This window comes from Rhodamnia argentea, chromosome 5 (genome assembly GCF_020921035.1).
Source record: "Rhodamnia argentea isolate NSW1041297 chromosome 5, ASM2092103v1, whole genome shotgun sequence".
NCBI classification, from domain to species: Eukaryota; Viridiplantae; Streptophyta; class Magnoliopsida; order Myrtales; family Myrtaceae; genus Rhodamnia; species Rhodamnia argentea.
Genome location: NC_063154.1, coordinates 29430181 through 29451943, shown reverse-complemented (window position 1 = coordinate 29451943; position 21763 = coordinate 29430181). Strand labels below are relative to the sequence as shown.

The following is a 21763-nucleotide window of genomic DNA, read 5'->3' as shown; positions in this document are numbered from 1 at the left end:
TACCGGGGGACGATACCTAATACCCCTAATGTATTTGTCCTGGGGGTATTAGGGGGATCATTATCGTTGGTCCGGGGGTACCAGGGAACGATATTCAAGATACCTATTACATCCGTCCCGAGGGTACCAGGGGGATTATGATCGTTGGCCCGAGGGTACCAGAGGACGATATCGGATATGTCCGTCCCGAAAATACCAAGGGGACTATCGGTTGTCATGACCTACGTAAATGGAACGATGCATCGTCTTACCGAAAAGAGCACCGATTGACGAGAGTATTGGCACCTACCGACTAGTGTGCCTGATCGAATGGCCTTAATCATGTCGATCGAACCGTGTGGGGTTACGTGGATTGATATCTATATGATATTCTGCTGGTGAGTTAAATTGGGGTGACGTTGACTGTCGCATCAAGTTGTTCTTATATTTTGTGTGGCTTCCTAGCGGGTAAGTTGCATATGGTTGAGATATCTGTACTATGAGATATGATTGGTTGATAGGACATTCTAGACGAATCAATGCCTTAGACGGCATAGATGTTGACTCGCTGGGATTTATTTCTCACCCCATTGTTAAACCATTTCAGGTTCAAGATAAAGAAGCTAGCAATTCTTTGGAGTTGATGTTGAAAGGCAAGGGTGACGTAAACTCTTGTTTGGAGTAGAGATGAGGTTGATCCTACCCCGGTCCAAAGTATGGGGCTGATTAGCATAGTATCTCTATTGGGTTAAGCCATGTCGGTAATTAAAATGATGTTTTTTTTTAGTGATGTGTTTTTCCCGCTTTACTATTCCTGTCTTATGTTGTTGTCTGGGAGTATTATACGTTTCCGTATGCTTAATAAAGTATCGTGGGTCGGTAGCGTGCCCGATACGCTATCCTCTATGACCCGAGGGATGAATTGGCATGGATGCCGCGTGCTCGAGAATCGGAGCGTGACAAAAAAAGAGATTTACATTGGAAATTCTAAGCTTCTTTAGCACTAAAAATGTACTTGGGATGCTTTCTCTGCTGTTAGGAGAGTAAAATGATTCTGTGCAACGGTTCTTGAAGATGAAGACATTAAACACGATAGTGCTCAAACACACAGAGGTCTCCTGCCTTAGAGAAGCTTCCTTTGCAAAACTACGGGATAAGTACACCGTGAATACCATAATTTGTTTACGGCGTTTATTTGAATGCCATAACTTTCAAAACGTTCACTTAGGTGCCATAACTTTTAAAAATCGTTCATTTGAGTGCCACATCGGAGCAAAATCGTTCACTTGAGTGCTACAATAATTTTTCCGGCGTGCCATGTCAGCTTTCCGGCGTGTCGTGTTATCTTTCCGGCAAGCCACGTCAGCATTCCGGCGTGCCACGTCAGTTTTTCCGGTATCCACATCAATATAGCACTCAAGTGAACGATTTTTAAAAGTTTTGGCACTTAAGTGAACGTTTTGAAAGTTATGGCACTCAAGTGAACGCCTTACAAAAGTTGTGGTACTTTTAGTGTATTTTTCCCCAAAACTACACTGGCAAAGGCGAGCATCTGGGGACAATTGCTTGGAAGAAGAGAAGTAGGTGAAAGCAATTAGATATATAGGTGGACTCAAACTTTTGTAGAGACCCTGCATTGATCTCTTTCTTCGATTTATAGTTTGTCGAATAAATACACATGTAACCGGAGTTTCACTGGTCTCCAGAAAACGTCATAATGCATCACCATTTGCTTGCAGCAGAAAGGTTTGCTTTCTTTGATCTGATTATCTAAACAGAACATAGTTTAAGCAGACATTTTTCTGATGGCATACCAAAGTTTACGCCTAACTCGACATTCCTTCTAAATATGGAGACTTTGAATTCAATATCATCATTTCTAACAAGCTCGAACACACAGACATCTCCTTCCTTTAGAGAAGTTCCTTTCTGAAACGCGCCCCAACCGGCAGAGAGCTTTCCCGAACCATGTTGTGGGTAGTACAGGAGCTTCACTGGCCATGACCCGTCCAAATGCTTGAGAGTTGCGGTTTGCATGCTTCCATTGATGCATCCCTTAAAAAAAGCACCTCGGACATTCGGCTTAGTTCATTTTTTATCAACAAATGAACTATGAATAAGAACATAAAAGGTATGATGACTAACACAAGAAATGTCAATATGATGACACCTTACGAGAACCATTATCTCAGGATCTTCTCTTACCACATTTTGCCCCAATAGATTATGTGACCGGATCACTACTTTGAAGGAAGGATACTGCGGCTTGTACTTGTTGGCTGCTTTGAGAGCTGACGATACCTGAGATCGTTTAGAAGTAGAGGTACGAGAAGCCAGCGTGGCGGGGCTCACCTTGCGTTTGGAATTTTCCATCCTACCTGAATGAGCCAGGCAGAGAGCATAAGAAAAAATGACAAAAAGCCTATGCATTACTGATAGGCTAAGGTTCACACACTTCCTGAATCTTGTGGCAAAATCTTGGCTCCTTGATCAGTTCGGAAGCCTTTCAATTTGGAACCGGATCCAAGATTACAGTGACCATCAGCATCTTCCATCTTAGGCGGGACAAATTCGACAGTGCCAGGGTTCAATTTCTTGCTGTCAGCGTAAGTTAGCGAGTAATCTATTTCCGTTGCGCTTTTGTCGAAAATGAGCACGTGAAAATCCAAGTCCCCTACGTATTTGAAGACTAAAAAGTGGCCCTCACGGATAGAGTAATGCTCCGCAAATTCCTTCCATCCCTTTGATAACCAAACCATTTCATCCCATTTTTCCAACTCCACTCTCCAACTTCCACCATTCGGAAACCTCAAACGTTTCTGGCTGTTCATCGTCTCTCCGGAGATGGGAAGTCATCCCTCGAGCACAATTTGTAACATTCATGACTATTTTGTTCAATTACAAATTGTATACCTGCTATCAACAGAAGAACTTTAGCCTTTGAAATTTCCTTAGCCGTGAGTCCGCAGCGATCATACTCAATTTTTTTTTTCCAGCTAATATTTAGGTAACATTCATGACTATTTTATTCACGTCACAAAATCGTTTCGACCTATTGCCCCACTGGTTGAATTTGGCGTTGAACAAATTTGATTAAAGAACTTGTAAAAGTACGAGGATTTTTTTTTTATAGCAATTTCCATGCATTAGCCAGCATTTCGAGCACCTCGGGAGGCATTTCCATTTTGCTTTCTTCTTAACCTTCGATATAGACTTTTCATAAGCTCATTTTCCTCAAAGCGTACCAACCCTCGCTCTCTTGTTTTAATAAGAACGTAACTACGCTGTTGAAATGACAAAAAGATGCTATTCAAGATGCTATTCATTGGTTTCTCATGCAAGATTTGAGTAAGCATGATGATTGAGCTATAAATTTTGATTGAACTATCGTGTCCTTGGATTTCATGGAAACATATTGATTGAACATGAACGACGATCAGATAATGTCAACCCTGAATGTACAATGTTGTAAATCAAGAACTCAAGAGGACTTCTTATGCAGCAAGGGATCAGATACCGAGAGAGCATATCCGCATAGAGCTCGTACTCAGCAATCATCCCGAGCCCCCACTTGTCTTTCAGCTGGCTACAGAGGTTCAAATCCATGTCTTAGACCACCGATCCATCTCTGTGGGGGCGTGTGCACAGAGGATCTGGAGCTGAAAAGTGACTGGATCCATAAAAGTGCCCGAAATCAGCTTGCTGTGGCTTCCCGTCGCCCGATGTGAACAGATTGGAAAATGATTCTGTTCCTACCCGATCAATGAACTGTTGGCAATGGCAGCGATCCCTCTCAACGATAGGATTGACAATGAACATGTTCTCACGCCGCCTCTTCTCTCTTGTGCAAAAGGCAAATGGCATCATCCACACTTCCTAGATTGCAGATTAGTTCAGTAGTTGAATTTCAGTCTTTCAAGTCCAAAAGGAGAAACCCAAAAATGTACAGCTCAAGCTTCATGGCGTGACTAACATGCAAGCATAAGATGTTCACTCCTAAAGCACCAGCAGCGTCTTTCATTCTATTGTGATCTAGAAAGGAAGTAGTTGTGGGAAGAACTATAGAGTTTTGAATAAGCCCAACTTTGACAACTCGTGGTTCTCTTAATTCCTCCTTGTCTGCCGTAAAGCGAAATGCCTGAAAGAAAATCAGAATAAATTGATCAATTCCACAAAACTGGTCGGAATGAATAAAAATCAAAGGACCCTGCCAAGAACTGCAGTAATGTTTTTCAATAAGAGCAAACAACTACCAAATAGCGACTGCCACAAAGAATATGTAAGAGTACTTCTTAGCTTCAACGATAGCAAGTTTAATCAACTAGAATGGTTTGACGACATCATACTTTGCACGTTACTCTATCAATTGGCTCACCAACTCCACAGAATCCCAACATGGCACAAGACTACGCTAGTCAGACTTTCTCACACCTTCCATCTCATAGAAAAACTCAGAACCAAGAATCTATGCTAAAACAAATTTCAGAATAGCTCATTTCCAGGACTACGCTCTTCAAGACCTCCCTAGTGATAAGTTCTCAATATTGCCAAAGGACATCTGGACCAGATCTTTGCAATTCATCACTCTTAAACAAATATTTCCCCAGTTATGACCATATGTATGAATCTCAGTGACATAATATTAGTCGGTCCAGACTCTTTTATCTATCACAGGCATGAAAGATAACCGAGTTATAAATAGAAGCTCCCTATGCCCCTTTGCAGAGAGAACAAGGAGCACACATCGGAAGGTCTTTGCTCATGTCCCTTAGAGAACTTCCAAACAATTGTTGGCCTGAACTTTCATTTGCAGGCCGAAGCAATGCTGGAGGAGCTTGCTTCGGAGGCTATTGAGGTGACATTAGATTAAGGCAATCATAAATTGAGTGTTTGTTGGGTGGAGTTAAGCAACTTTGTCTGCCATGGTTGCCAAAACGAACATGAGGCATTGAAACTGATTGCCCTAGAGATAAGTACGCCAAATCCAGTAAGCACCACAAAAAACAGAAACAGTAGGATCACCTGTATGTCAAAGTTACATTCAGATGAGAGAGCTTTTGCAGAATCCGCCAGAGGATCAACTTGAAGAGTCCTTACACAATTCAATCCAATATGTAAACGACTGACTTCCTGAGATCAATATCATAAAGATTTAACAACAAAGTAAGATTGTATCACAACGGAATGACATGCTTTGAGTTTTTGACGTTTTAGGAAGAAGGCACCAATTGCTCAGTCATTTCAGTGGTCTCAACAAATATTTTCATGGGCAGTTGATCCGTGTCAATTCAAAATTCATTCGGAAAAGAAATTACTCGATCAACTCCAACTTTTTATACTAAGACTTTTAAGCTGTCTGTCCTTACTTCTTGTAAATTCTTTTTGTGTTCAGTCGTACGATTCGGGAGGCCACAACCATTCCAATCGTGAAAACTAACGGAATAATAGCATTAGAATTCCTAAGATCCACCGTTCTGACGGAAGTCCAGCTCCTATTTAACTCGGCTAGTAAATGGTATGTCTACATATGCAGACCCGCAAAATGCAGAGCAGATACAAACATTCTCCTAGATTGACTAATGACATCAATATTCACGTAAACAGCAAAGCGTAAGTTTAATTGGAAAAAGCGAGCGGAGAGACGAGACAAATCGAGCAGAACAGAATCGTACAATCTGACCACATGATTTGCGTATTTCATCCCAAGATTTTACTACAGCAATCCTTCTCCACGAAGCCTTTCCTTTCCTGATCAGCAACAATTAAAAATCTGTAGATGCTAGCACCATCAAGCTTACAGAAAAGCACCAGTGCCAGAACATCTTCCCCAAAACGAAACTATGTCGTTTCTAATTCCACGGATTTCACGGAATCAACTTCATTTCCTTAATAAGCTCAGGTCAAAATCCAATCGAAGAATAACACTCGAGAAATACATGCCAAGTCAATCGGATCAACAGCTACAACGATTCAAATCGACCGGATACTGCTCTGCGAGCCAGTATCGATCGAGCGACACTGAGGAGAGAGATGCAATTGAGAAGGGAAAACCTGAAAGACTTGGGGGTTGAGATCGTGGCGGAGGAGGCGATGGAGCGACTTGTATCCGCAAACAGAGCCGTCCCGAGCTGCTGCGGCCTCCTCTGTAGCTTGTCCGTTCTGCATCGTCTCCATGGGTGAGCTGGAGAGGCGTGCGTTGGTTGAATTTGAAGAGAGAGAGAGAGAGAGAGCGTGTGCTTTAAGAACATGAACATGAACATGAAGAAATTCAGAATCTTATGATGTAGAAGCAAAGAGAAAAACCAAAGGATGAGAATGGCTGCATTAATTGGGCCTTACTTATTCCGTGCACGTTTGGTTGTTTATGCCGAAAACCTTTGTATGGCTGCATTGAGATCACCCTCCGACTCCCATTCCCCCACGTTCCATGGGTACGGCCTGTACTGGTATCTGAACAGTGACGCATAACGTAGGCTTGGTGTGCATAGCTTACCCTTAGAAAAGATATTCATTTTGGGGCACTCTTCCACTTCAATACTCCACAAGGATGGAAACCTCAAGACGCAACTTGTGGTGGAGGAGAAGCATTCTAGGCTTGGCATATTTTGGAGTCTCATAATTTCAAGTTTCCCAAAGGAAATCACTTTTCCTTCTCCATTTCCATCGTCTGTCACTATTTCTTTCATTCTTTCACATTCTATTATAGTCATCTTAGTGAGATGCACCAAACTTGCGATCGCCGAAGCTGTGCCTAGATGTACCAATCCAGAAGAATCCATCACCACTAGCTCCGTCAAATTCTGAAAGGATATCTCAGCTGGAAATAATGTTGTCAAACTAGGACATTCTCGAACCTCAAGTTTGTCAATACTTCGAAGAATTTTGGACACTAAACAGTCTTTCCTCCATACACGCTTTATGTTGTGTAGCTTGCTTAACTTGAGTTCTCTTAATTGTTCAAGCACCAAACTTTTTCCCTCATCAACAAGCCCTTCATCAGGGAATAATTCTTCAAAAGCACTACAAAAGAACTCAAGGCTTTGTAGGTTCCGAAATCTTTGTAAGAGGGATATGGGAGGAAAGGTGGCATTTTCATCATGAAAACATGCCAATGTTAGTGCTTTTGGCTTGCCAAAGATGTCCTCAGAAAATTTTCCATTATGTATCATCTGCATATCCTTATCGACCAATGAAAGTCTCTCTAAAGTGAAAATGCCCTGCAAAATTGCCAATACAATGAGAGAAGTAAATTCAACAAGGTTTAGCAGTAAATCATGTGTTGTAAAATGCAATCCTAAGTCACGGGATGCACTCATAGTATTACTAAAACAAACGGGATTCCTTGCGTTGTCTAAAAACTACAAGTAAGGGGGTTGCGAGTTTTCCTTAGTATGCAGTGGACATGGAACATAACGGGGTGAATTAAAGAATAAAGAAGAATACGGTGAATTAGGGTTCCAATGTTTTTATTTCTGAAATGAAATTAGAGTATGTTTTTTAAAGATTGTACAAAATAAAAAAGAGAAGAAAAGTTCAATGGTGAGAAACGTGAGAACAATGGAGAGGACCATGTGTCAAGTTCTCATTGACCTTCCCAAGGACATTATATTTAATTAGATTAGTTAAGGAATATCTTATGTTCTAAAAAAATCTGCAATTATTTTGTAATTTTAGATAACGGAATATCTTAAGTGTTCCCAAACGAAAAGTATACTTATGATATTAGAAGTGTTTGGTATTATCGATAAACTGATAGACAAGGGATATCATGTTAGTATCATGATATGATTAATATGCAGTGAACATAAGATTAGTAAGTGCTTTAAAGAACAAAGTAGAAACCGAGGGAGAATAGTTGAAGTCATACCCTCTCAAATGAAGAACGTGTTTCTTGGTCTGAAATGTCCTCATGATCCTTTTACCGAGGCCACTTGTTCATGGTTGCCACAAAAGGAAACATGTTTAGTTTGTCACAATGTGTCACTTGAAATTTCTTCAAGAATGGCCAATTCAAAGTAGACAAGTTAGGGCAGAAACGCTTGAGTTGTGGCATATCATGGAACACCAGAGAGGTTAATTGCGGGAAAAGTGCTTGACCGGTAGTGAAGTGTGGAGTGTTATCCCCACTTGCGACTATTTCCTTGATGGCACAAAACTCCACTCGAATTTTCTCTAATCGGTTTAGACTTGTAGCCACCCAATGCGGAAACAGATTTTCAAGGCTCTTACAATTCTCAACCTTCACTTTCCGTAAATGTTCAAAAGTGAGAGTATCTTGAGGACAATCCGTCCATATTTTGCTTAAATTTTCCATGTGAGAGAGAAACATCGACTCAAGCTTAGGAAATTGTACCTGCCATATTTGGAAAAATGACACCATAAATTTGATGACATTGAATTATGAACTTACTTTCCTCCGACAAACCACAACATTAGAACTTGTTAGTGACACGATCAAGGAGAGGTTGCTTGATGCTTTCATTTTACGGCCTGTACCACCCATTAATACTCATGCACAAAAAAGATAGGAGAACATTTCACTAAATTACGATCCAAAGAACGAAATGACGACCTCAAATAACACATGAATACTTTTGCAATTTTCTTAAAAATTTCGCGTGACTAGAAATTTGTAGGCAGGTTTCTCACACTAACGAGGATCCCCGGGAAAATGCAACTAGTCTTCGTGAACAAATAAAACATTTTATGCAACAATAGATTCCAATACAAAAATAAAAAATAAAAATGAAACGATTGTATGAGCTGCTATGAATTGTTCACTTAAGAGCCCGTATGGAATTTTCATTTTGGTCGTGAATTACGTTATTGCAACTTGTCCCTACCAAAAAATCAGGTGACTAGTTCCATGCTTCTTTATTTTTTATTTCAGTGATTGGGAAGATTTCAGTTTATCCAATTTGTGAATGGGTTTAAAATTATGAAGTTTTAGTTGGTGGTGACACCTATCTACAATTTAAGTTTAATCAATTTGCAATGGGTAACCAATTTCTTATCCTTGATTGATGACATTGTGTGGCGTGTGGAGTATTTCGGAGGCAAAAACAAGTGAAAGAAAAAAAGCGGATGTCGCATTGCAACTTCCATTGGTGCTTCCATTTGACAAGATGTTTAATTTTAAACATCAAAAGCATTGGATAAAGAAAAAGAAGACTGACCTCCGGAGTAAAAAGTGAAGGAGTGCGGTGGTCTATCTCCATCAAAGGTTGCCAAGTTAAACTTCTCATCTTGGGACAGTTTGCGATGGTCAGCTTTTCTAAGTTGGGGCATTCCAGAGGACGGTTCTTCCCCGAGAGAAAATTAGTCATATTGGGTAAGCATTCCAGCTTCATCAAACAAAGACGCGGGAATGTAATCTTCTCCACTGCGCTTCCTTGCCCTTCTTCCTCTGCGATCACTCCTTCCATTTGACCACACTCCTTTATTTCCATCACCCATAGATTGGCAACACACCGAGCCATCGATGGAGTGAAAGCATGTCTCAAGTTGCTGCATTTATAAAGGGTAAGACTAAATATCATATCGAAGCGCAGCGTCCCTTGAAGGTGGTTGTTCCATAGTCGCCACAACTTTGGTAGATTGACCAAGTCTAGAAATCGTAAACTAGGCAGCAACCGAGTGCTTCGCACACCCTCTAGCCCTTCAAGATTGAATACTTCTTCTAGCGACTCGCAATCGCACACTTGCAGTCTTTGCACTTCGTTTAAAACAGGTATCAATCTGAATGGAATAGCATTAGTAAATGATGGACATTTATCCACTACGAGTGACTCTAATTGCCAAGAGGGCTTGATGGGAATAAGTTCGCCATGCCATTTTTCAATTAGCTCGGGAAACTCAGACAGTTGCATAAACTTTACTCCGGCAATCGTAGCCTATTAGAAAAAGCATCATTAAATGTAAACTTCTAGTTAGCAAAACGCAACAAGACCATCTAATTGAACAAAATTTGATAACCGATGCATACCATCTCTTTAAACATATTTTGGATGGTGATGTTGAGGTTTTCCTCCCAAAACCACGCTTCTGTTGAGACTTGTACTCTCTCCAACTTTGGAGTATTTATTGGTCCCTCAGAGAAGAACTTCATGCTGGGACATCCACTCACAATGACATCTTCCACGAGTGGAAACATTAAAGCGTATTTACTTGAGCTGAAACATCTCAACCCCATCAACCCATCAAGCTCCATATACTTCAATTGATTGAAAACCACCACAAGCCCCTCCTCACCTCCATCGTCACAAATGACTTCTGTCAACATTTTGCATTTACTTATCCTCAATTTCGTGAGTTCCACCAAATTGCCAGCTATTGTTGGTGTGAACATCTTTGATAACCCATCACAAAATGACACATCTAGAGTCTTGAGATGTTGAAAAAATTTGGAAAATGGTGGTATTGCTTTTAGCTCGTGCCTTGGGCCTTCTTTGGCTTCCACAATGTCGCTTAGCTCTTCTATATCAGAATTGCGTACAACCAGCTCTTGCAAGTTGGTTAAACTCCGAACAAGAGGACATGTGGATATTGCAGATTCCTTCGAGAAATGATGAAGCTCGAGAACTCTAACCTTGCAAAAGGATTCTCCATCATGAGAATGCCCATGCCATATCTCCATCCCTCCATATAAATCCAATTTTAACTCTTGCAGATTTGAGAATGCGCCCTGAGAAATTAGTCAAATCAGAATCTAAAACCAGCTAAGTTAAAAGAGTGTTCGTGTAAGTCCTGCATTTTAAGATGTTGAGTCTCATGCAATTCAACGGAAGGAAATGCACCCCATGCAGTAGACATCATCACTGATCCGTTATATTTGACTTGTTGTACTCACGTATGCACTCAAGTAAATCCCTACATTCCCGTTTGCAGTCAATTATAATCACAATGGCAAAAATTGCAGAGATTTCTCTCAACAAAAATGTCACATCTTGGGTCGTACCTTTTCTATCAAGAAGAGAGGTTGTTCATGAAGTGGCATCTCATTCTCAGGTTGCGAAGCAAGTATCTCCACTTTGTTACAGGCATCCACCTTCAAGATCTTCAATGCTGGCCAACGTAAAGCATGTGTTCCTGTGTAGATGCACTTCAACTCTGGTAGACGCTTAAGCTCGAGGGAGGCTAACTTAGGGAACACATCCCTAGGATCTAGTCCGTCCTTCTCGATGAGTTCCACAATGCCACCACATTCATCGATCTTCAACTCCTCAAGTTGCGTTAGATCCCTAGCTATTGAGGCTGGAAACAGAGAGGTGAGGCTCTCGCATTGGGAAACGGTAACGGAACGGAGACACTGGAATTTGACTTGACTGTGAAGTTCCTTGTCCCATACACACTTTAGCTTTGATAATCCCTCTAACTCCAACTTTTCTAACGGGAAACGAGCAATGGGATGTCCATCTAGAGGACTCAATGGCTGCAGTTTGAAAACAACTTCAAGCGAATGACATAAATGTACCTCCAAACTTTCCAAGCTCTTGAGCCGTCCAAGAATGTAAGAAGGAACAATGTTCACTAGCTTGTCGCATCCATAAATGCTGAGTGACTTTAGTTTGCGGAAAGACTCCGTAGCAACTTGATTGTCCCATATTATATCAATACTATTCATACACCAGATGCGTAATGTCTCCAAGCTAGGAAACGCAACCTGCGATATCGCTCAAGAAATTAGTGATTATGTTAGTTTGAAAAGTTCATGAATACAAACGGAAGAAGCGGTGGTCCTAACAATCTTGGTCTATCCATTGTGGCCGCATCCTCATCTTGCAAAGGACATACCAAAGCTTTTCTGTTTATGCCTTGACATATTATTTGTCTTTCCACATTTTTTAAGGGCAGTTCAAAAGGCAACACGAAATATTTGGAAACAAAAAGGACGATATTCCTCAAATTTGTTTGATTTGTCCATATTAGCAAATTTCCTTTTTCATTTTACTAAAAGCATTTTCAATGTCTCATTTTGGGCTAGTCTAACTTCAAAATTAGTGTATTATTCCCCATACCGTGTTTGTTAGCCCGTTAGGTTTCTATTAATTTTACTTATTCACTCAAATTAAACACGTGTGATATAAATAATATTACAATTTTTTCAGTATTAATCTTTAATTTCTCCAAAATATACGTGAGAAGGTCAAAGACTTCATTACTTCCGGTTAAAGTCAATATCTGTTATTTTTATTCAATATTATGTCACTCTAAAAAAATTGAAAAGTCATCCTAAAACGAAACAATGAAAAAGGGGATTGATTGGGTCAAAACGAACAAATCTTATTTATATCATTTTACACTTGAAAATTGATTGAATTTTCCTTTTAAGATTCATTGCTTTGTCACCGTGTTGGATGATCCAATAGTTAGATAAAAATTGTAGTTCATACTGGAGATGTCTATAATCTACCTCATGAGGTGAAACATTTCTATCATATTAACAAGAGGGTAGCATGTTCTGTTTTTCGTCACTCGAGTAATGCTATTTGCATTTACAACGAAATTCATCCATCCATCGAGTTTCAAAATACCCAAAAGTAATTGTGCACGCCGTCAGAACTAGTGGAATTCTATAATAACAACAAACATAAGAATTGAAAGGCTGGCAATTTATAATATGAATTAACATGTTTGCAAATGATTATCTGAGAAATCCGAAAATGACACGATTTGATACGAACTTAATATACATAAATTTTATAGCAAAATTAACAAAAACATAGTGTTCTCCAACGAACATCGCTATATCACAAAATCTTTTACTATATAGTCACCAAGAGTGACTTTAACCACATAATTTGAGAGTTGACAATTGTGCTCATTGAAGATTAATTATCCAACTTTTGTATGAATAGTGACTCTACTTTAGATTCTTCATTTCAATTCAAAATCACAATTTGAAGAGTAACACTACTTTGGCTTATCCAGCTTTTATGGTGCGGTGATTATGTGGAACGCAATCAATTTTAACCAAAGTGGGCTTTAGCGATCATGCTTCATCTCCAATACAACTATTTGTTAGTTTTATTTATTTAGCTGGCCGGCATAACAATTATCTATATTCATATATCATCTTTTACTATCTCTTAATAATTTGATGTGATTGATCCAACTCTTATTGATTTGAATTTAAACTTCCCAATTATTTGTAACGCTATATGGCAACTTGAAATGCACAGCATGTAAACTCGTGAAGTGCTATGCACAGAAAATTGATGCAATCATTGGATTTTTGTTATATTTAAGATTTTGACGTAGCGTTTGTTACGTACCTCTTGATTGAAGAGAGTAGTGTAGCATGATTTGAGACGATCCTCACTCCAAGCTTCTCGTGAACCTGTCATCGATTTTTAATTAGATGAAAGGAATGCCATCTTTTGCATTGCAGGGATGAATTAATCTAAGAAGATTTTTAATGATTAAACCAGGAAAAAAAAATCAATCTTACACTTTCTGCGAGAGAAGCACGTCAAACTTTCCAAACCTGCAACGCATAAATTGGTTAACATCGAGAATACTAGAGTTTCTGATGTTTCTATTCCCGACCCTTCATCCTCTATAACAATCGCCTCCATCTTGTTGCAACCTTGTACCTCTAGTTCTCTCAATTGTAGGAGAGATTGAACCATGGATGGGAAAAACAGAAACCCGAGGTTGTTACAGCCAAACACCTTCAATTGCTTTAAATTATGGAATCTCACAATTCCACAAGGATTCTTGTTCCATATGCACCTCAAGCTTGGTAGTCTCTTTATATAGATGGCGTTTAGCTCAGAGAGAGTCTCAATATTTGCATCAGCGCCTAGTCCATCGAGGTCAAAAATTTCTTGTACTGCAACGCAATCTTTTACCTTTAAAGTGTGTAGCTTTTGTAGTTTTACTAGTGACCTGGAGTTGATGACCTTTGAGAGAGATTTGCATGAAGAGACCTTAAGAAATTGGAGACTGCTCAGCCCCAACGGAGATTCATCGGTCCATATATCTTCCAGATTGGGAAGTCCAACCATTGTCAAGGACTCCAAGGATGGGATTGAAACCTGACGGATAGACCCATCAGCATACGTGCTATAGCAGGTTATTACAAATTGTTGCGGAAGAAAATTTACGGACTTTAGGATGATTTTTACATTTACAAAAAGCTATGATAAACAAAGGCTAATTTAAAAATCAGAAAAGGTATTTTACGACCCCAAAAACAACTAATGAACTTCATTTTTACAATAAATTCGTGGATGGTATTACAATTGGATATTGTTTGCAATTTATTAACAATAAGGGAAACTACAGTCATCAAGAAATAGTATTCATTCAGTTTGCTAATGACTACGAAGATTAGTGATCCTTAGAGCAAAAGGAAGTACATTCAAGGTAAATTCTTTCCCATAAGGTAAACCACTCCCTCTTAGGTTATGTTACTACTTTGATGTTACATTGCTCATTTTGTCGCATGATTGCCAAAAAGTACTACACTATCTCACAATGCACATTACTACCATGACAAAATTATATAGAAACTGTAGAATGACCGTGGTTATGAAAGACATAGGCAACTTACAAACAAAGCACAACATCTCATGGAGTGATCAACAAGGCAAGTTTCAATCACGAGAAGTAAATTATTATGCTATAATTCCTTAATTACAGAAAGGTATGTCTAATTTACTACCTACCTAAGGAAACTTAGCAATCTTGAAAAGTAATTTAGTACTTCATAAGGGAAATTACTCTCATAAAAGTTTAGTTACTAGAAGTAACTTCCTTTTGACGCCTTCGCCATCCACCTAAGCTCGCTTGGGCTTTGCCAGACCCAATCAATTTATGCGTGAAATATTGTAATTTATCTAATAAGAATAAACCTACGATGGGGCTAATTTTCTTTCATACTTGATAAATTTATAATGGCAACTTAAATTTCTCTCCATGTAAGCTCATGTTTAATAACTTGCGAAACTAATATATTGCACGAGCCTTGAACTCCACTATCAACTTCAATGATAATTGTCACTGTTTATCCTTAGTTTACTTACTTCTATTACTAACAATAACCAATTTAACAGCTTACCTACTACACTAACAAATTGTTAAACAATTAACTACAATTTCCATCTATTTGTCACATGTGATTTTTTACAATGAGTTGAAAATTTCCAATATAAATAAAGAAAAATGAGGAAAAAAAAGGCAATGATCTTGAAAGAGATTAAGACAAAAAATAATAATAAGATGGTTGACTTCGTGAAAAGGGCTTTGAAATATATCGCGAGCATATGAAACGATCAAAGAAATTTCATTGTGCATATGGCCTCCCTAGTCAGCTATTTACTTTCAATACGCCCTAATTTATATAACCACATTTTCGAAGTAAGTGTTTACCGATTTAAATCTTCATGGGGGATCTCGTGAACTTTTTTCCTTAAAGTCACTCAGTAATGCCTTAAACTACGAGATATTGGCACAAGTTGAAGATGTATGTTCTCTTTTTTTTTTTCAATTAGAAGTTGAAGATTTATGTTTGTTATGCCCAAAGTGCTTACATATACTTATATCTGTTATATGCTTTGCAAGTATGAACATGCGTGTAATTGTGTGTGTTTATACTTGTAGGGCTTATGCAATGACTAAGTGCTTATTGAAACACACGATAGGGAAAAGACGTGCATCATATCAATTAGATTATCATCGTTGCTACTATTTGAAAACCCAATCCCCTTGCCCATTCTTCATATTGATTTTTACCTAAGCCATCTAGATATCATATTTTTTCTTGCCGCATGCAATCCGCAAATGACTAGTCCTATCACAATCTAAATTTACATGGATTTCATTCTCTTTGCCGGAGTTCTACGCAATGAAGAGTAACGGAAGATTGCTTTACGCAATTACAGATAAGGCATGATTAGGATAATATAACTAGGCAGAAAATGAACCGAAAAAGAAGAAGAAGAAAGAATAAGGACAATAATCTATGTCACATTTAATTAGCAAATGAACAAAAGATCATCAAATAACATATTGTTTTGATAGAAAGTTACCTGTTGCCCGTTGAAGAATGCAACTTGAGTGCCAACATGGTCGTTTGATGTACAACTTGAAGGGGCCATCCCCGCGGTGCAAAAGTTCTTCATATTCGGCAGATCACACAAGTTCAAGACATGCAAATTCCGCAACTCAAGTTTGCCACAATCATCCACTTCTACAATCTCTCGCATTAAGTGGCAGTTGACAACTTGGATCTCTTCAAGCTGTGGAAGTTCTCTCAATAATGAAAGAGGAAACAAAACTTCCATCTTGTCGCAGTTTTCAACTCGTACTACCTTTAATGCACTGAAGGAATTGGAAGAGATGTGGTTGTTGCATATCTTTTCCAAGTTGATGAGGTTATGGAAAAGTAATAACTCCAACATCTGAAACTCTGTATGTGATGGTAATTGGAGGACGTGATGGACGGAAGGACTATTCTCAACTTGTAGGTGCTTTAATTTCGGAAAGCCTTTCTGCGATAACGCGCAAATACTTTGCTCAATTCCATTTAATCCGTCTAAAAAGAGACCGTCGGTTTTGCCTAATAAAGTCTGTATGCATCCTTTCCGAAGAATATCGCTCATTGGATCCAACTCAAGCTCCAATGTGCTCGACAGCTCCAATGTGCTCGACACATTGCGACTCCGCCAACGTGGCACATCACCTATCTGGATTTGGTACTTGGTTAGTTTCTCGACGTTTAGATCCTCTGGGAGCACACTCGGATCGAGAATGGACACATGCAAAGTGCAGAGATTCTTCAAGTTATTCAACTCAATAAGACCGGCATTAGTGGGTGGAGTTTGCTCCACGGCATTCCAACGATCAAAACTATTCTCCATATACAGCTCCTCCAATTTCATCAAGCTCCCAAGCACACCCGGTTCAATTATCTCAAGTTTTGAGCAATGGTTTAAGTCTAACAACCGCAGCTCCACCAATTGTCCAATTTCTTTTGGCAATTGTTGAATTTTGGAGTTGGCAAAGCTGAGAACACATAGCCGTTTTAGCTCGCTGATCATGGCTACATCCTCTAACGAACAATCATTTAGGCACAGAGTGTGTAAGTTCTCCAAGAATTGGAATGGCGAAGGTGAACGAGTGAGCCGCACCCGAGAAAGATGTAAGACCATGAGTTTTCTCATAGAGTTGAAACATGAGCCTGGGACCTTAAGAGATCCATTGTTTGTGAACAACAAAAAGATCCGCATTTCAGGGCAATCTAACTCTTCAGGAAGCTCCTCCATGTCGACGTAGGGAAAGCATACCGATGTGCAACTTTTCAGCTTGTCCTTCGGCAACTCTATCACTGACTTATCATGATTTTTCAACACCAGAAGAGGGTCATCTCTTGAAGCTACCGAGGCAACGAATCCACGAACCAAGTCGTGTATCTTGAAAACATCAGCATCTTTCTCGTCTGCTAACAAAAAGGAAGAGGCTTTCAGGGTTTGGATCAGTGAGCTCAACCTGTCTCTCACTTCTTCTATGCTGCTATCTTCTCGAAATAACCTCGAACCCACGCTATACCTCACCAAGTTTTCAAGAGAGGGCTTAGAGACACCATAAACAACACATAGGCGTAACAATGACTTCACCTCCTTGCCATCCTCCCCTTTGAAACGACTATAGCTCAACTGCAACATCTCGTTTATCCTCTCACTGAGTCCTCTGTTTGTAGACATCTCGATTTGTCTCAAAACATCCTTCCATTCGCGAAAATCCGCGTCTCTAAAAACATTCGCCATTGCAATAATTAGGAAAGGCAAACCTGCGCATTTGTTGAGTGCTTCATCCACCAAGGATTTGAATGGATCGTGATGAACTTTGTCGCCCACCGTCCTCTCAAACAGTCTTTTTGCCTCTTCCTCCTTCAGCGCATCGAGGAGGAAGTCCCTGTCGCAGCCCATATCCCTACTCAAAACATCTTGGAATCTTGAAGTCAACAGCAACTTGCATCCTATGACTTTGTTGTCGTGTCCGCAAGGAATGCCCACTGATTTCAAGTCAAGCCTTTTCCACAGGTTGTCCAGTATTATGAGCACCTTCTTCTTCTTCTTCTTCCCCTCATCATTTTCTTGTTTCGTCCTCTCCTCATCTTCTAGCCTCTCACGCAGAAGCTTCGCTCGCAAGCTGACATTCTCTTCCTTCTTTATGTCACTAAGGCCCAACCCGTACGCGATCTCTTCTTGAATCCTCTTGATGTCTGGATTTTCCGACACGTCGGCCTTAGCGACCAGATCGAACGACCTCTCTTCCCTTATTCTTCTTTCAACCTCTTCCAAAAGGGTGGACTTGCCGGTCCCGCCCATCCCATGAACCCCAACCACGCTGTTGCGGTTATCAGCAAGAGCGGCCATGATTTTACGTTGGATCGAAGCTCTGGATTCGAAGACGCCATCGTCCTTGGCAGAAGGAGCGGAGGCCGCAGTGACATTCCCCGGAGCAGGATCAATGAAGGAGATGTCCCTGAATTCACTGCATTCTCGAGCGAGTCGCTGAAGGAGCTCGATCTTATCCTTGGCCTTCCTGCTGAACTGATAGCGACAATTGGGGTCGGGAAGAGTCCCGTAGCAGCAACTCTTACTCGCTTTTTCGAACTCTCCCAACAGCTCTCCCGCCTCCTTCAAGGCCTTCTCTGCAGTCTCGTGCCAATCGGTGACTAGACTGTAGACCATCCGAATATTGTTTCTGGCCACTTCGACGGCATTGTGGATCCTCTCAGCCTCGTACGCCAGCTTCCCGACTTCCTTCTGAAGATCCTGGGCGTAGCTCTTGGAGGAGATCACGTATCCGAATTGGCGCTTGACGGGAACAACTACCCGCTTCAAGATATCCCATGCAAAAGATGCAACAGGAAGGGCAGGATCGATCGACATTTTGCTTTGATTTTTTCTTTTCGAGAAAGAAAGAGCGATAAAACGGGGAGACAGTGAAGAAGAATAAGAAGGATGGTTTGGCCGAGGAGAAGAAAGAGCGAAACAGAGCAAGAATGATTGAGAGAAGAAGAGGGGAAAAAGATTTGAGCGCAGAAAAGGATGACGAATCAACGGGTGAGGTTCAGTTCTGGAGATCCAACGATTTAAAATGAAAGAAAGACCGCAGTGGGCCCCATCTGTCAAGCCACCAACGTGGACTTGGAAACCATATGTCAAACGTCGCCGTGAGTGCGATAATTTTCAAATCACAGCTGAAGGGCCAAACTGTTTTAGGAACACTCGTTCAAGAATCTCAGAAATTCAACATGGCATGGCACTTGTTATTTCAAAATCTTATAGCTTTCAAATGATCTTTAAAAAAGTTATATAATAGTCATGATTCTCAAGTGAGCATCATACATAAATCATGACACTTAATGATCCAAAAAAGAATATAGTACTTAAGTGATTGCCGTAGAAAAATTATGATATTTGTATCTCCCATTTGATTATTTCTCTCCTTGGCCGATCACGAGCACCAATATCTAAGTCTCTTTCCTTTCCTCCACTGTTAAGTGGTCATGTACTAATATCTAATTAATGTTGACTGTTTGGTGACAATATGTCTTGACTTTTCATTTATCATATTCCGAACTTTTAGAGGTTTATTAACATAAAGCACCTCAAATCAATCCTTTAAGTGGAAAAAAAAAACTCAGTTCATAAGGAAATATTGAAGTTGTTTAATTTGCCAACCATAAGTGTTAGATTAGAATATGTGAAATTACTCCTTAACCTGTATATCCACTATGACCATTCGAAAAGGTTATGCCTAATTTTTAAAAACAATGTTATGACTAATTAAAGTCATCAGGGACGTTCACTTTGTAATTAAGTTGATAAGGATTTTTTGCATAGTAACTACCTAATATATGGAGAATAAGTGCACATACTAGAAAAAAAAAATTACCACATGAAGTTAGCATTCTCCTAAAGTACGCAATTGTTTTCGCTACAATCTAAGGCCATGGGTGTGGAGGTTAAGCCAATGAAATATCCTGCAAAATCAGTTAAGCTTAGGCCCTTGGGTAGGTGACTCTAACCCAAAACAGCTTGCACGCAATTTGTGGGATTCAAATGAACGATTCCCCAATTTCGAGCTAAAACTTTCGCAATGGCTCAACTAACTGTACCAATCCCGTAGTTAGGTAAGCATGACATTTTTTTAGTAACAAGCAATTTTACTTTACATTCTTTAACACTTCTTAAGAAAATGATTATGTCAACGTAAAAATTACCGTACTATAGATATTTAATAATTGTACAAGAGAGATGGTCAGTAAGTATAATGTTAAAGTAATAGTAGCATATGATGGGTATTCATCATAGTGGCCTCGGATATAGTTGAATGTTAGTTGGCTAAATTTCTATGCGTCTATTAGTCTCACATGACAAACAAGCCCATCAAAATTGTTTTTTTTTTTTGTCCAAACAAGATTGTTAGGTTGGAAAGGTCAATTTAACCCCAATTGGGTAGATGCATTATCACCGTTCGAAAGTATTTTGACTAAGTCAAAACAATAAAAGTCATGAGGCACATGTTTCTTTGTAATTAGCTCGATAAGTTTAACCTAGTTAGTAGTGCATAAAATTCAATTTTCTCGTCATATCGAGGAAAACCAAAAACCCCTTTGTGGTTGGTCAGTACATCCTCAAGTACTTTTTTTATATTTTAAGAGGGGCTTCCACCATCAACTATTCTAACCATAAAATTAGATGTTTGCCGTTGAAAAGCAATTCGCACCGATCAATTTCTAATATGTTGATAAGATTGCGTGTTACTATAAATGTGTGCTACTTGTACTTGGTAAATGTATCTATTATAGGGGTAAATGACTTTCATATATGGTAAAACTTTCATATGTTGTAGAGACATTCGTTAATGGCAAAAACATGTTATTTTTAGTGCTATTTTTGTTTTATCATAGCAATATCAACAAAAACCAATGAATGATTTGAAAAATATTTTCTTAAAAATGAACACTTATATTGCTTATAAAAATGAATGAATAAAGAATACATTTTATCTTTCACGAAAATATCCATATATAAATTATCGTCCACGATAAGAATATTTTTAATTAGTTAATTATTTCAAGCCATACAAACAATTATATTTAAAAAAAAAAAATTTCGAATCTTTTATTTTCTATGAAATAAAAGGAGCCTAATGTCGAAAATTATATTTTGGGGCGCTTTTAATGGTCAAACGACTCAAACCAATGAAGGCGATAGGTTGGGCTTAGATTCCTGCCCGAACAAATAAAATTCAAGAGAAGAATACAGTTGAAGTTCAAAAAGGTTTACTAAAGTGTGTCCGAGCTAGGGCGAGTCACTCATTCGTGTACAGTGCAAATGAGGCGGAACTTACATATGGTGATTTTCTTTGATAGCTGTCATTTTTACAGGACAAAAAAGTAGATTTCATTTGAGAATTGATTATGTAATAATTTTTGAATGATTGTAAAATTAATAGTCTATTTTAGACCACAAAAAAAATAACGATTAATTAAGTGTTATTATGAGATCGCTCTTTTAAGAATTTGAATCTCTCGTGTACGGTTATTCTCACAAATACTCAAAAACTATTATGCTAGCACAACCCATTTCGTTTCTGTTGAAAGCATATCTCGCAATACCGTAAGCACGGAGCGAGAAAACGGAGAGACGGAGAATGATGACCCTGGAGAAGAAGAGGAGGAGGAGGAAGAATGGTTGTGCCCAAGAAAGCACGAGGGATCAACGGCGAAGATTTAGTACCAGCAATCCAACGATCTAGAACC

At 39.3% G+C, this 21763-nt stretch overlaps 3 protein-coding genes across 3 annotated transcripts in view; all 3 read right to left on the bottom strand.

Annotated features, from left to right (window-relative positions):
- Nucleotides 1–3588: 3588 nt before the first annotated feature.
- Nucleotides 3589–6153, bottom strand: LOC115730781 (beta-ureidopropionase-like). Its single transcript, XM_030661386.1, has 4 exons — nucleotides 6031–6153; nucleotides 5002–5109; nucleotides 3953–4117; nucleotides 3589–3855 (listed from the first exon to the last, which is right to left on the bottom strand). Exons 1-4 carry the CDS (start codon nucleotides 6151–6153, stop codon nucleotides 3589–3591), a joined length of 663 nt encoding a protein of 220 aa, XP_030517246.1.
- Nucleotides 6154–7897: 1744 nt separating this feature from the next.
- Nucleotides 7898–21763, bottom strand: part of LOC115730983 — a 97452-nt gene continuing 83586 nt past the window's right edge. The window contains exons 5-6 of the mRNA XM_048279771.1: nucleotides 9156–9872; nucleotides 7898–8332 (exon numbers count right to left, since the gene is read on the bottom strand). Coding sequence (XP_048135728.1) covers nucleotides 7898–8332; nucleotides 9156–9872 — 1152 coding nt within the window. The remainder of the gene's footprint in view (nucleotides 8333–9155; nucleotides 9873–21763) is intronic.
- LOC125315123 (disease resistance protein At4g27190-like) lies at nucleotides 13148–18881 on the bottom strand. Its single transcript, XM_048279298.1, has 2 exons — nucleotides 16014–18881; nucleotides 13148–14018 (listed from the first exon to the last, which is right to left on the bottom strand). The coding sequence occupies exons 1-2, from the start codon at nucleotides 18879–18881 to the stop codon at nucleotides 13401–13403; spliced, it is 3486 nt and encodes a 1161-aa protein (XP_048135255.1). The 3' UTR covers nucleotides 13148–13400.